Below are 15,468 nucleotides of genomic sequence, written 5' to 3' on the forward strand. Positions count from 1 at the left end.
TTCAGAAACATTAATAATGGTTAATGCGTCTGGCTTTGATGCACCTGGCTTTGATGCTACATATGTCAGCTATCAACGTGTGTCTTGTTGTCTGTTATTTTTGGTTATTAATTTGTGATTTTGCTCCTTTCTTTGAATAAAATATAAGTGCCAACATCTCTGCTGGCACTGTGTCAATGGAGTTATTGAAATGCACAACACCATTGCTTGTCCAATTGCCGGATCCATAACAGCTGCAAAAGTTTGTTCACATTCGGCAGTTTCTATTAAGCCAATTTATTTGCTAAATTGCATTCTACTACTGTTATTTGTTGCAAGATATATTTAGATACACAATGTAGTGAACACGTGTCAATGTCAATGCGAGACACCATAAAAACTGCCAAGATGTGTTTGCATCAATGCTTTCTTTTAATTGGGGCAAATGCTTGAGATTTAAGCTGGCATATACACAGTCATTTTACAAGAGGAAACAATTCTACAAATTTGGATAATTTATACAAATAGAACAATTTTTTAAAAATAAAACTTTTAATTTAGTAAACACATTGTACTCTTCAGCACTGTCTGAAATTACTCCACTTTATGAAATCCCTGAGCAGCAATGCGGATGTAATACTTAATCAGCATTTCTCAGAACCTGAAAGCATTGGCCAGGCAGAGAGGAAATCTCCCTGCATGGTTAAGGTTTCACCCTTAACTTTCAGACAAACCCACGATTGAATCATTGCTATAACACAATGCCAATATAGTCAGAGCAATTAGTCATTTCTGCCATGCAATCACATTTTTTTAAAAAAGGAAAAGTCCCTGCTGTTCGGTTTAAGTGAATCAAGTTCAGATGTAAACTGATGCCTTTGTGTCCTAACTTACGTAGAAGTCTTACAACATATATCTGTTCCCAGGGGCTGACAAATCAGTTGAAAGTATTCAATCATCAAGATATGACAGCTGTAAACAAATCAAAAGTAAAAGGAGAACAAATGCAGGACGTCATTGCTTTTTCCTTTCTTTCCCGTAAAAATTCTGAAAAAATCTGCCTTTATTTAAATGTATCAAAAGCAAATAGGTTCTTCTATTGTTGTGGGAGACAATGGTAATATTTAACATTATCAATGCCATTTCAATTGAATTGGAATAGTTCAGGTTAGATTGGAGATTAGAGCTACGGCAGGGAAACAGGCACTTCGGCCCACAGAGCCCACGCTGACCATCCATTCTCACAAGTTCTTTTTTATTCCACTTTCTCATCCACTCCAGAAAAACATTAGGGGTAATTTTACAAAGATAAATTAACCTATAACCCCATGTGTCTTTGGATCTTGGGAGGAAACCAGAGAATCTGGAGGGAAACCACTCGGTCACAGGGAGAATGTGCAAACTCCACACAGACAGCACTCAAAGTCAGGATCGAACCCAGATCTCCAGCGCTGTGTGGCAGCAGCTCTACCAGCTGTGCCATTGTGCCATCCTGACTTACTCTTAATTACTCTTCCACAGTCAATGCAATAGCTTAATATATTTTAGCCAAAACCACCTTTAAATCACAATTGTGTAAATTACACTAGAATCATACACAGCATTGTGTTGAATACAAGGAGAACCACGTGGATGTGGGACCACTTTACCAATACTTAACCTCAAGCTTCCACTGCCATTGTATAATAAATTACTGGTAATAACCCGGCAGAACCACTCATATTGCCCTCCAGTCCTGACAGGTGCATGATCCCAATTCACAAAGCTTTTGACAATGACCTAAAATAAAAGTATCCTGTGATTTGTCTGCAACTTGTTTATGAATGGTAAGTTGAAGCTAAAGTAAAAAGGCACATTTAAACAAAAGCTGTGTGAATCAGACTCTGTGTCCACTAGGCAGAATGTTACATTTCTGTGCACTAATTGAAAGATACAGTTGATTGATAATGTGTGCCTTCATCAAAACAGCATTAGTTGTTGAGTCTGTTTAGTTAAATGTTCTGACTTTCTGCTGTCTTGGCCAATGCAAGACAAGCCAAGCTTGTATAAAACTAGGGTCAGTTTGTAAATAGAGACAAACGATGCCTCCTCGTTAATGAATCTTCACTGTTCCTTGGAGCATTCCATTTCTTCATCGCCTTAAAAGGGGGAAAATGTCCAACTACCCTTGAAGAGTTAAAGGATGAGCGGGAAGAAGGCGGACCCAAGAACTGTCCAATTCTTCGACAAGACAGCACTCTGGTCTATCAGTGAGTACACTGAGCTGAGACTGCTTGCCTTCAGAAGGCTTGATTGCTTCACAAGAACACACGTGGACATTGTGTTAAAAAGTCTTCAAAAGAATGCCCTCACTTACAAAGATGTTGTAGGAATTATAGTTGAATTAAGAACTAGATTCTAAAAATATCATGTTCTGTAAGTTGGACTGATCCTACAATTTTAGGTGCCTTTACTGAGCAAGTGCAGGAGATCTGGTGGACAAGACCCATGCCAACCAAATACTTCCCACCATCTCCAGAAATGCTGAGGGGTTTCAATGCCGGAGGGCATCCCCAGGGTCACAAAAACAGACTTTCATCCACATTCTTGCCAATTCGTCTGAGTTTAATGTTCAGCAAGTCCATCTAAGTTTTACCATCTCCTCTTTTGTGCACATTCAAGCCTTGTTTCTCCATGATGTTGCGCAGTTTACGAAGGTTGGACTGGGTAATGACATCGTCAGGCTTGAGCTGAAGAGCTCGGAGGTAGTTCTCCTCAGCCTCTCGCAGCCTCCCATTCAGATGTAGGATGGCGCCCAGGTTCATCAACGCTGCAGGGTACTGCCAGAAAAGAAAGAACTGAGTGAGAGGGGAATTATAGGCACAATATTTATTTATTTATTGGTTGATTGTAAGATGCATGGAAACAGGCCCTTCGGCCCACCGAGTCCACAGCGAACCATCGACCAGTTAACATTAGTTCCACATTATCCCACTTTCATGTCCACTCGCCCGGCACACTGGGTGCAATTTTACAAAGAGCAAAGAACCCACAAACCCGCACGACTTTGGAAGATGCGAGGAAACCGCAGCACCCGGAGGAAACCCATGGGGTCAGAGGGAGAATGTGCAAACTCCACACTGACAGCACCCAAAGTCAGGATTGAAGCAGGGTCTCCACTGCTCTGAGGCAACACCTCTACCAGCTGCCCAACATTATCGCTCCAATATGATTTTAGTTTTAGATTAGTTTAGAGATACAGCATGGAAACTGGCCCTTCGGCCCACCGAGTCCGCTCCAACCAGCGATCCCCACAAATTAACACTATCCTACACACATTCGGGACAATTTACATTTATACCAAGCCAATTAACCTGCAAACTGCGTCTTTGGAGTGTGGGAGGAAACCAAAGATCTCGGTGAAAACCCACGCAGGTCACGGGGAGAACGTGCAAACTCCATACAGACAGCACCCGTAGTGAGGATTTAACCTGACATCTGGTGCAGTAAGGCAACAACTCTACCGCTGCGCAACCACGCTGTCCTATGTTCTATGAAATTGCACCCTTATCAACGGAGATGAAGGGAAAAGTGAATGGCAAGTGAATGATGGAGTGTTTCGCCAGTATAGAGAAACTATGAACCTGAGAGATGTTCTAGCTGCAAATCATTTGGTGATTCATATTCAAACAGTAACTTTAAGAAGGGTACAAAATACAAACAACTGCTTTCACACACAAAATGAAATTTACATGGAATTGAAGAAGATGTACAGTGCTGGAGTAACTCAGCAGGTCAGACAGCATCTCTGGAGTACGTGCACAAGTGACCTTCCAGGTTGGGACCTTTTTTTAGACGGATCTGAGTTTAGGGCCTGTCCCACTTTCACGACCTAAATCACGACATTTTTTTCTCGTGGACATTTTTCATCGTGTTGAAAAAACGCCCTGACCTACTTGATGCCATGTGTACCTACGACTAGCATCAGGACCTACCTACGAATTCATGACGACCACGCTGCGAGTATGAGTCAAGGACAAACTCGGCAGAGGTCGTGAATTAGGTCGTGAAAGTGGGACAGGCCCTTTATCAGTGTTAAGAAGGATCCCAACCCAAACCGTCACCTATCCATTTTCTCCAGAGATGCAGCCTGACCCACTGAGTTAATGCCTGTCCCACTTTCACGACCTCTGCCGAGTTTTCCCTTGACTCATACTCGCAGCATGGTCATCACAAGGTCGTAGGTAGGTCCTGATGCTAGTCTAGGTACTCGTGGCATCAAGTAGGTCGGGGCGTTTTATTCACAATTATGAAAAATGTCCACGAGTAAAAAAGGTCGTGAATTAGGTCGTGAAAGTGGGACAGGCCCATTAACCTCAGAACTTTGTGTCTTATTTTATAAACTAGCATCTGCTGTTCCTTGTTTCTACATTCTGATAAAAATGTAGTTGACAGTTAAAAGCAATAAATTCCCTGTTTTGTTGAGTGCCTGTTCAAGACAAATGTGTGTGCATCTGTCCACCTTGCTGGCTGTGAGCAGGGAAATGAATCTATTCCACTCTCCCCTCTGCAAGTGAGACAGATTGAAGAATATCCTGCTGCCTTGCCAAACAAATGCAGCAACTGCTTTGGACCCATTCCAGATAAGCCAGGTGCCTTCCACAGCTGAAACTTATGGAATCACTGCCAGAAGGTATGAGCAGGGGCATAAAGCGCAGATTTTCATCCATATCCTAACTCATTTCTTCGGGTTTGGAGTTGTAAGAGACTCATAAAGTTTTGACATTATGTGCCGACCCAACCCTGGTTGTGACCATCCACAGTTCAACCAACGAAAATAAATTGATATTTTGTACTGTGGTGCAACATAACTGAGGTATAATGATGTGGTTTCTTGGACAATGCCATTGGGAGATAATGCTGCTGAACAGATGCAGGCTTAAAAATATTTTGCAGTTGGCAAATGCACATGCCAGGTAGAATGTCCAAACTTTTAGAATGTGCGAGACCCAAATTGTCAAGTCTGGACCCAGGTCTTGTAGCAAGGGAGTGGATTGTGCATCAGCTTTTGTCAGGGACAAGCAAGATGTAGAAGGAACATTTTAATTGTTCCCCATTTTTTTTATTGAACATTTACTAGAAACATTTTTGCATGGTGCATTGCATAGAAACACACTATGTGACACAAATTCTAGACGTGTGTTCCCAGTTCAGCCTTTCACAATAACAGAATTCCAAACCATAATCATAATCAGAGAAAAGGGCTTGAGCTGACAAAACAGCTTCAAAAGCAGCCTCTGGGATAAAACAATGACCATCAAAACAAGTAATTACACTGCTGGTGCAGTACCACATGGGCTTGTAACTTAAGCTGTTGCTATTCCAACATTCCAGTATTCATATCAGAGAAAAAGAACATATCAAAGAAGGGGAATATAACTGTCAATGACATTATATTTATTTTCTTGTTTGGTCTGCGAGCATAATTTATTCATAAATTATTTTAGCTGCATATCAGTTTGTTCAAAGCTGCAGTGGAAATTGGCATTGCAAACTGAGAATTCATTACTTACAATTATATTTAAAACTGTTATCTCTTTTCTGAAGAGTATAATTTTAACAGTGGATGGTTGGGTATAAAAGCCAATGCCGCTTCAACCACCTGATAAATATATCTCTAATTTTCATGTCTTTGGACTACACAGGAATTAAAATAGTGAGGAATGCATTATGAACAACCAGCCATTTTACACTATCACCCAATATCAAAAGCATCCTGAAACTACATTTTTTTTGGACATTTAAAACTAATTATCTTTCAGTAGTATTTGTCTATTAATAAGACTACTGTTTTATTGAATTATTATATTTTCTTTAAAATGCCTAATGGGATATAAGCAGTTTAAATCCTACTTCAATTATCATGCCATTTTAATGGTTAGGATTGTTGAAAATATACTCAACAATTATGCACTTTCAGTCTAAATTTGGAACCTTTAATCAGCCGATGTAGTATGGTTCTAAGAAGCGAATGTATATTTTGTTAACTAATTATTGAATTTCAAAATAATACTTTTTGCATTAGAGTAAACGTGATGAGCAGTAAAAGTAAGAATTATATCTTGAGTATCGAAGTTGGGAGGTCATGTTGCGGTTAACTAAGATGTTGGTGAGCCCTCATTTACAACATTGTGTTCAGTTCTGGGCAGCAGATTATAGGAAAGATGTTGTCAAGCTGGAAAGGGTACAGAGAAGTTTACCAAGATGTTGCCAGGCCTCGAGGGCCTGAGCTATAGGGAGATGTTAAACAGATTAGAAATAAATTAATTGGAGCGCAGAAGGATGAGGGGTGATTTTCTAGAGGTGTACAAAATCATGAGCAGAATAGATTGGGTAGACACACAGTGCCTTGGTCAGAGCAGGGGAATCGAGAACCAGAGGACATATGTTTAAGGTGAGGGGAGGGAAAGACTTAATAGAAACCTGAGGAGTAACTTGTTTCACTCATGGGGTGGTGAGTGTATGGAACGAGCTGCCGGAGGAGGAAGTTGTGGCAGGTACTGTCACAACGTTTAAGATCCATTTGGACAGGTACATGTATAGGACAAGTTGAGAGGGATATTGCCCAAATGCAGACAGGTGGGACTAGTGTAGATGGGCCATGTTGGTCGGTGGGGCAAGTTGGACCGAAGGGCCTGTTACCACGCTATATCACTCCGTGACTCTATTATCCATGTGAAGAAAATTATAAATCTGTAACTAGTTCCTTGCAACATGATAACCACTCCCTCAAAAAAAAAACTAAATTTCTTATGTTAGATTTTCATTTCCTTATGAAAGAAGCTGGTCTGTCAGTTAAATCTATGACAACCATTAGAGCAATCCAATCAATCCCATTCCCTCACCTAATTGTCTCTAACCTATTCTCTCTCAAATGCCCATAAAGTCCACCATGAATTTTAACCTGGATGTAATGTTGTTGATACTTTGTGTTGTTGGACCATTAAAACTGGTGGCTCGGGTTTCCTTGGTTTCTTGCAGGGTTCTTTGAAGTGGAAATACTTTCCTTCAGGCACACTGAATGACAGCCTGGCAACCTGTTTCACAAGGACAACAAGTAGACGCGAGTAAAAAAGATCATGGGAGAGAAGAGCAGTTACTATAGTTTCTGGGTAAAATAATAATGATGATGAGGGGATCGAAAAAAAAGAAACAAGCCAAATCATGTTAAGATGAGATGTAGATGGTGGTCAAAGGGTCAAATGAGAAAGTGATGCTCATGGGTCTGATGGTAGGGACTGGTTGGGTTTGAAAGAAACATATCTTCTCATCACAGCCCATAGCATCCATTTATTTTATGGATTTAACCTAATTTGTCTGCTTTTAGTTGTTAAATTTCTCATGTCAGAAACCCTCTGTGCTGCAACTAAAACCAGTATTACTTTTAACATTTCACATCTCCCCTGTTCCAATCCATCCTTTGCTCCCAACCAGTTCAGGGTAGTGTTCTTCTTCCAGAACCTTACATTCCAGTTTCAATTATCACTTCCCTTGCTCCAATTAAACCTGATACTTGTTCAGCCTTCTGCACAAGTTTAGTTTAGTTTACTATTGTCACGTGTACTGAGGTACAGCGAAAAGCCTTTTGTTGTGTGTTATCCAGTCAAAGAAAAGATTACATGTTTACAATCAAGCCTATCACAGTGTACAGATAAAGGATAAAGGTTATAACGTTTAGTGCAAATCTAACCTTTCTGAGAAATTCAACCCCTTAAGCAAAATACTTCACTTCATTAAGAAAATTACTGTAGAGTAGTTACATGTCAATTATTTTCCTTATTCTTTCACAGCAATTAAGTTTAAGGCTGGTCCTGTGGTAGTAAAGGTTCATTGAGGAAATTTTAGGGAAATGTTTTAATTTACAGGTGCTGGACAATATTTAACCATTTTCAAATGGATTAGAAAACATTTTTGTGCAGCCATTTTCCTTTTGCAGCTTTACAAAGTGAGATAGGTCCACATCTGATCAAAGAGACTTACGCAACAGTCTTGGTTTTCAAGAACTGAGCTTCATCTTCACAAAGACTTTGTTCCTGGAACAGCACAGCCATACAAGCTCTCTGCCAAAAACATTCCTTTCATTTTCATCCCCTCCATTGCCATGAGTTTCATTGACTAAGACGAGTTATCAAAAGCTGCATGTAGTCCTGAAGTAATGAATAGAAAACACTGTTGATCCCCTGCGCAATTCACAGAGACTTCTTTGCAATTTGATTTGCTCATTCATTTTCTTTGTAAAAGATCTCTGAACATTTTATTTGCTTCAGGATATGCACCACCTTCATTATGCCGGTGAGCTTTGTGGACCACATGATTAATGGGCGATATAATGATAAATGACTGCGTGATGGTAAAGTTTCCCAAATCATTGTCTTATATTGAATGCAGCTGATAGATCTTTCCACCTCATCAATAAAGAAAGACATTAATGTGGGAATTCAATAATCCTCCATTGCTCGACTTCCCTAAAAGTGACACCACCTTAAGCTTTCCTGATCAAATGATTAAAACATTGACTCAATTTCCTGTGATACACAGGTCAATGCATATACTACCTAAGCTCGATAAAACGCATACAAATCGAACATTTAGCGAAGCCTAAGAATATTAACAAAACCTCAAAATCCACATAAAAATAAATAATCATCATGGGTATTGTACATTTGTGCAGCTGCTAGAGCTACTGCCTTACAGTTCCAGCATTCTTGGTTCATTCCTGAACTCAGGTGCTGTCTGCGTAGAGTTTGTACTTTGTGGGTTTCTTCCGGGCGCTCCAGTTTCTTCCCACATCGCAAAGAGGTGCAGGTCAGTGATTTAATTTCCCATTTTAAATTGCCCTTACTCTGCTTTTGGGGGAGTTGATGAGAGTATGGGGCAATAAAATGGGATCAGTGTAGGATTAATGCTAGCAGATGGTGGTGGTGGGACGAGGACCTGTTACCCTGCTATATAAATCTACACATGCAGTATTAACACACACAATTAACATCAAGATGGATATTCTATCAAACTCAAGACAATACACAAATTGCATTCTCCTGGGCCCCAATTAATATCAGATACATATTTTAGTAAATAATCTCAGAATAAATCTTGGACTGAGAGTCCAAAAAAAATCATCAGTTTTCAAGGCTTTGTTCAAACCTTTAGAACAAGTTGATATGCTAACCAAACTACTGTAAGTATAGATTAAAACCAGAATACCAAAGAAATAAGCAAACATTAGAAAACTAACATTTTCATTGAGTTTATGATATTCAGTAAACAAACAACTAAACAAATATTAAATTATACTTGTTGAAGGAAGATGCAGGACATGGGAAGTCTCTTTGGCGAGCAATTGACAGCGAAGTCTGTTCAAGGATAATCCGAAGGTCACCAAAGAGGTAGATAGTAGTGCAGGACTGCTCTCTGGTTGTGGTAGGATGATTCATTTGTCTGATAACAGCTGGGGAAAACACTGCCCCTGAATCTGGAGGTGTGCATATTCACACTTCTATACCTTTTGGCTTGATGGGAGAAGGGAGCAGAGGGAGTGGCCAGGGTGCGACTTATCCTTGATTATGCTGCTGGAATTGCAGAGGCAGAGTGAGGTATAAATGGAGTCAATAGAAGGGAGGTTGGTTTAGACACAGTCCAGGACAAGTTCATTTCTGGGTGGTCAAATCAGTCACATTCCATCTGAAATGTTTTTTTAATTTAGATTTTGCCTTCTTCTGGGTGATGTTTAACAATCTTCATTTGACAATATTGGTTGGTAAAAGTAATAAAGAGAGTCCAGCAAAAAGTAATCGGTTAAAATTGGGCAGTCTGGCATGCCACAAACTCCATGCTTGGCATCTTTGTTAATACAAACAACATAATATTTAACAAATTTGAATGGCAACAAACTATTTCCAGTCTGAAAAGCTCTGCTGACCACAAAGATTTACAAACTATGCAGACCTTTTTATTATAATTTCTTTGCCCTGCCTGGAGGTGTAATTCTAGACAGAGTATCCTGTGATTGTTTGTATGGAATGACATTCAATAGAAACATTTTACAGTGAAAAATGTTACTTCCCACATGGTTCTGACGTGCAAAGTGAAAGTTTGTCATAATACTTCGGATATGAAGCACCAGTACATTGGTTTTCCATTAAGAGCACATATGCTTTCTGGGTCAAGACATTAAGGCAGCAGAATAATATTTCAAAAAGACAGAACTCTATGCTGGCATCAAGGAAACGCATTGTAACAAAATGCCAACATTTTGTTTAATACATTTCAGACAAAAACTTCAAACTGTTCGTTTTCATTAGGATAAATTAGCAGATGTAATTCCTCAGAATACAGCTGTTCAAAATCATGCATGCCAAAGGCATAGAAAATGAATTCTTTGTAAAATAGCCACACAAATGGCTAAATAGGAATTCCTGTAACCTTAAAAGCAAAGTGCCTTAATTCTCAGAGACACTTCAACATTGCTGTCTGAAAGACTCAGTACTTTGCACTTTAAATGACCTGAAGTGTAGAGTAACTGCAATTTTTCAGTGAAGACTTTGAAGAGGTATCCTTGCACCACTTGTATGGCACATCATGGTGATATCCACATACAGCTTTCAAAACACGTTTTGTGAATCTGACCTTTATACAGATAAATATTACTAATTGCTGTAAAAGGCACTTTAAGCTGAATCGTCTATTATCAACCTCAATCATTGTTCAAGTTCCTATAAAATGGCTTAAGATATTAATATTGTTGATTTAATGCTGTTTAAAATCGTTGCATATAAATTGCAATTAAAAATTAAGATTCTTAAAATGTTTTAAATGAAAACAGCAAAAGTCACCTTTAAACATATTCACATGAACTCAAGTGAATCATCTTAAACTCACCCTTCTCGTTTCCAACATACCTCTCCAAGTACTAAATGGACTTGCTATTCCCAACTAGGTCCAAATGCTGAGACACTGCAGTTGTTCATGTTCCACCACTGGACTCTATGAGGGTTAGCCCACGCAGAATCTAGTCCTAAAGCAGGGTGGTTTTCTCAGCTGCCACCATCTGTACGCAAGTTCGACATCCACAATAGTGCATGGGCTTGCACAAGAATCTTACACGGTTGCAAAGATAAGTGTAAGAAAACCCATGGTTCTTTCTGTGCAGATTTGATCCATCATGTAAACTTTTCACTGATTCAGAACAGCATATCGTTATGCATTTCATATTGCATTTCCACATTCCCCCTCATTTTCTGTGGTTTTTCCATATGGAGTGGCCAACTTTGTGACCCTAGTACCAATTAGAACTATTTTGTCGGTGTTGATGGACCGTTATTTCATGACTTATCCGAAAGATAGCAGCTCTAACTTTTCATAATCAGTCAGTACTGCACAGAGTCATCCCAGACTAAATGGATTCTAGCTTCAAACCACGATCTTCTGATCTGGGAGCTAAACTTGTCCAATGGAGACAAGAGATGCCATCAAAGTAAAACCATGAATAGATTTGCAGACATAGTGGGACATTTTAATTAACACAATGGAAACTAAAAGCTAGTCTTACAACAAACACAGGGACGATGCAAAAGCCGACTTAGTTCTTGCAACATGCAAGTGAGAAAATGTTCCCTTGAGAGATTAAAGTGCAGGCAAGTTCTGCCATGTGCCCTGACCAATATTTTTTGCTCAGCCAACAGTCTGCTAAAGCAGACTACATCAATTTAACAATTTACTTCTTGATGTGATACAAGAATGTGTTCTTTACAAAATGATGAGTTGTAACAGACGATAAAAATACACTTAAGTGTTCATCTGTTCACAGCAATTTGCCACCAAGAGTATGTTTTTTATAAAGCCACAACTTAACGCAGTAATTTCTATGGTTATGTGTTAACTGTATAATTAAGTCATGTTTCTTGAAAATGGATTAAGTTGCAGTCTACATTCCTATCTTTTTCACCACAAGTGTTCCAGCAACTATTTATTCATTCATTGGTGTCGCCAATGTATCACTTTGAACTCCTCAAATTGTCCTATTTCAAAAAATTATAAAATAGTTGTGGTCACCAGTGCAAAGCACACTGTGGAGCAGTAACTGTGTATTCTACTTAACTATAGTTCCATTGCCACCAACAGAACTGAATATTAGCAGCAGAGTAGCTAGAGTACAATAGTGTTAATGACCGGGTAGGTTGTTGGCTAAGTGTTATGAATCCCTCATATCCCACTCTCGACTGAAACAGTGGGTTATAAGTTTAGGATGCAGCTTCCACCACACAAAACTTAAGTGCCATAAATATAACTCGATCTGGAGTACTCAGACCATCTTTCATTTGTATAATAGAACTCTTGAAGGCATTCGAAAATTACCGGCGTCTCCTACAAAAAGATGTTTTGAGAAAGCTCATATCCTTTACCAAGACTTGACAGGCACTTACAAGTTGAAGTAGAGCTGAGAGCATGCATGTGTGTACACAGAGCTCTTCCATGGCCAACATAATGTGACTATCTAGCCTTATGATGTGACAATGGCCCTTTTCTGGCATGGCTCCTGGTTTCAGTGGAACTTAAGCACAGCCTTGAGTGCATTTACAGGGGACAGGACCATTGTCTTTAATGATGTACCATGTTAATCATGCAATGCCACTGTTCTCCTTCTGACTAGTATTCACTTACATTGGGTCGCAGTCCCGCTGCCAATCCATAATGTTTCTCAGCTGCTTTGTTCAGGCCAGCTTGTCTGAGGAACAAAAAAATAATAATTTTCAAATGAAATGAAATCTGACTTTGGACACGTGTCTTATAAGTGATTTGTATTTCAGATGGAGAAGCTAACAATGCTGCCAGATGTTCAGCGAGGAGGGTCACTTTTGCAAAGTTTTCAAAAGTGTGAGAAAAGAACGATGACAGTCACAGACATGCTTATCGCATTTTACATAACACATTGGACTTTTTCCCAAATCAATAGGAATTATAACACTTGTGTTAATTCCTGCATTAAGTGGTAACATCTAAACACTGTAAACACTTTGCAAATAATTTGTGCAAACTTAATAATAATTTAGGAAACTACATTATTACCTATAACAACTATAACTTTAGACCTACACACACTTTACAGTTTCCCTTCTTCCTTACCTTGAGGAATTGGTTCCATAGGTGCCATCACCCTTCATGTGCCTGATTGAGGCGCTCCATTCTTCACGAGTGAACTGAGACTGCTTCTAGTAGTGTGTTACACAGCTGAACTGTGTATTAGGACCAAGCCTTCCATCTGGTGCAAAGTCCATTTACAAATACTTTACAATAGGGAATCATTGAGCTAAATCAGTGCTTCCTCAGGCTTGCAAACCCTGGCTTACTTTCCCCTCCCTGACTTGAGGCCAATTGTAACATCCTCAGTCTCACCACGGCTAAGTGATTGATTTAGCACACTGGTCTATACAGCCTACACTTAACAGTGCCTTAATGAAACTGACCCCTGAGGACGTAGTCTATTACTAGATCATATTGCAAACTTATTTAAACATTGGATAGCATAAATGGCACCAAATGCACTGGGGGAGTTTCTTTATAATGTCTTTATTCAATTTTGGCAGAAGCAGTTGAGAGGAACAAGCTGATTGTTGTTTCCTAAGTTCGTTGGATGTAATATATATTTCCAGTTTTACAGTGTGTTTTTTTTAATATATGTAAGTTAAAGCAACCATAGTGCATTTAAGGTGATGCTTCTTTCACGTAAAACTTCCCAAAGATTTATTTTCCACATAATGCTTATCATTGCTCACAATCATTCACTAACTGTTACAAACATGTTTATTACTATTTTGTGGAGGAATTGAACATTGATGAACATTGGCATTGATCCATTGGAAGCAAAGAATCCTTCAATACTAGCCAGTTAATCGTGTTTTAATTGAAGTCCCATGTGAGCCATACTATTTGGAGTGTTTGTTGCCAATAGTTTTCTATCAGAAGGAATAATAAAACAGATGATATATTTCTGTCCTTAATCTATCTCGATGAGGAGTCCCACGGTTTTGATCCCTGTGCTCAAAGGTTTTTGCTGACGGCTGAGCTACGTTGAACAATCATTGCAGAAGAATTCACAACTAAGATATTAATGTAATTACAAATGAGTAAAATCCATGATCAAGTGCAATCCTTCAATTCACTAGGCAGGTGTTAAAAGTTGAACAGAACACCATTTGTAGGCCCCCCTCGGTCATGACTGGCCATGGGTGATGCATCCTAGTTGTTGGCTGCTTGCTCCAAACCTCGGCTAGAGCAGCAGATGATGTGTGATCGGATGCAAGCCTGGGCGAAGTCATATGGAGAACAGGCTGTTGCTCATGCAGCACGTCCCCCCTCTCCACGTCGCTGATCGATCCAAAGGAACAGCAGGGCCGTTACAGTTTGGCACCAGCGCCGTCACAGCAGCTGCCTGAGCGAGGTTGCAGGAGCTGCCAGAACGACGAACTGCCTTAGGGGCTCCGATCCGGATTTTCTTGAGGTTTACTCCTGGAGTCATTTCATGACTGGATATGGCCACAAGGCAGTGGAGGTTTTAAATCAGTGTTTTCCTTCTCTGAGATGGACTGCCTTCCCAGGCTGACAGAGCCCCATCTGCCCGAGAATCGTGGGGGCGGGAGTGTCTACCTTCCCGTGCAGGTCTATAGCATCTGCCCACTGCCCCGAATACCAGTTACAATAATGCAGAGAATTTTAAAAATCCAAATCAACAAAACCTTCTACAATTTCTTCCTCCGGCCTCAAGGGAGAACAAAAAACAAAGGTTAAAGCTATTAGAAAGTTTCTTATCATTAAATAGCATTGTGATTTGTATGCAATGTTGTTTTCATGATGTAGCTACAATTAAAAAGTTGCAAAAGTAATGTTGAAATTAAAACTTTAAGGAGCTATGACAAATGATGACAGATTGTAGGAGAATAAAGGAGTATGCAGAGAAGATGGCAGGAAGAGGGGTGGAAGATTGCAACCTTCACGTGGTCCGCCCTGTTTCGACGAATGCAATCAACCCGGCATGCACAATCAAATAAGATCAAATAGAACAAGTTGTCCTACAACTTTAGGCTGTGCACGCCATACGCAAGAAGAAGAAGATGGCAGGAAGACAGTGCAGCGTAGAAAAATATGAAACCAAATCATTTGGAAGTCTAGAGGAGTGAAAGTGACACAATTTAAATTATCATTAATATTAAGTTAATTATCAAGGGATCCTGATAATGCCAAAATGCATGAAAGGCAGCAATATACCTGGTTAAGATTTGAACTAAAGGAAAATTGTATGCTTGTCTTCAGTCCGACATATGAAATATATATGTGAATGCTGCTAAATATAACAAGTCCTGAGATGGAATATTCTGACTGCAGCATGCCTAACTTTTATCACTTGCTATGAAGACATTAAGACAATATGAAAGATGGAACACAAATTTGTAAGAG

The 15,468-nt window shown here is 39.6% G+C and overlaps 1 protein-coding gene across 2 annotated transcripts in view; it reads right to left on the reverse strand.

The window, feature by feature from the left end:
• Positions 1-391: 391 nt before the first annotated feature.
• tmtc2 (transmembrane O-mannosyltransferase targeting cadherins 2) overlaps positions 392-15,468 on the reverse strand; it is a 172,210-nt gene continuing 157,133 nt past the window's right edge. For both annotated transcript variants that reach the window (XM_033038201.1, XM_033038202.1), the window contains 2 exons: positions 12,679-12,742; positions 392-2,798 (listed from right to left, as the gene is read on the reverse strand). In XM_033038201.1, the coding sequence (XP_032894092.1) occupies positions 2,604-2,798; positions 12,679-12,742 (259 nt within the window). In that variant the 3' untranslated portion in view covers positions 392-2,603. The remainder of the gene's footprint in view (positions 2,799-12,678; positions 12,743-15,468) is intronic.

This window comes from Amblyraja radiata, chromosome 19 (genome assembly GCF_010909765.2).
Source record: "Amblyraja radiata isolate CabotCenter1 chromosome 19, sAmbRad1.1.pri, whole genome shotgun sequence".
Classification (NCBI taxonomy): domain Eukaryota; kingdom Metazoa; phylum Chordata; class Chondrichthyes; order Rajiformes; family Rajidae; genus Amblyraja; species Amblyraja radiata.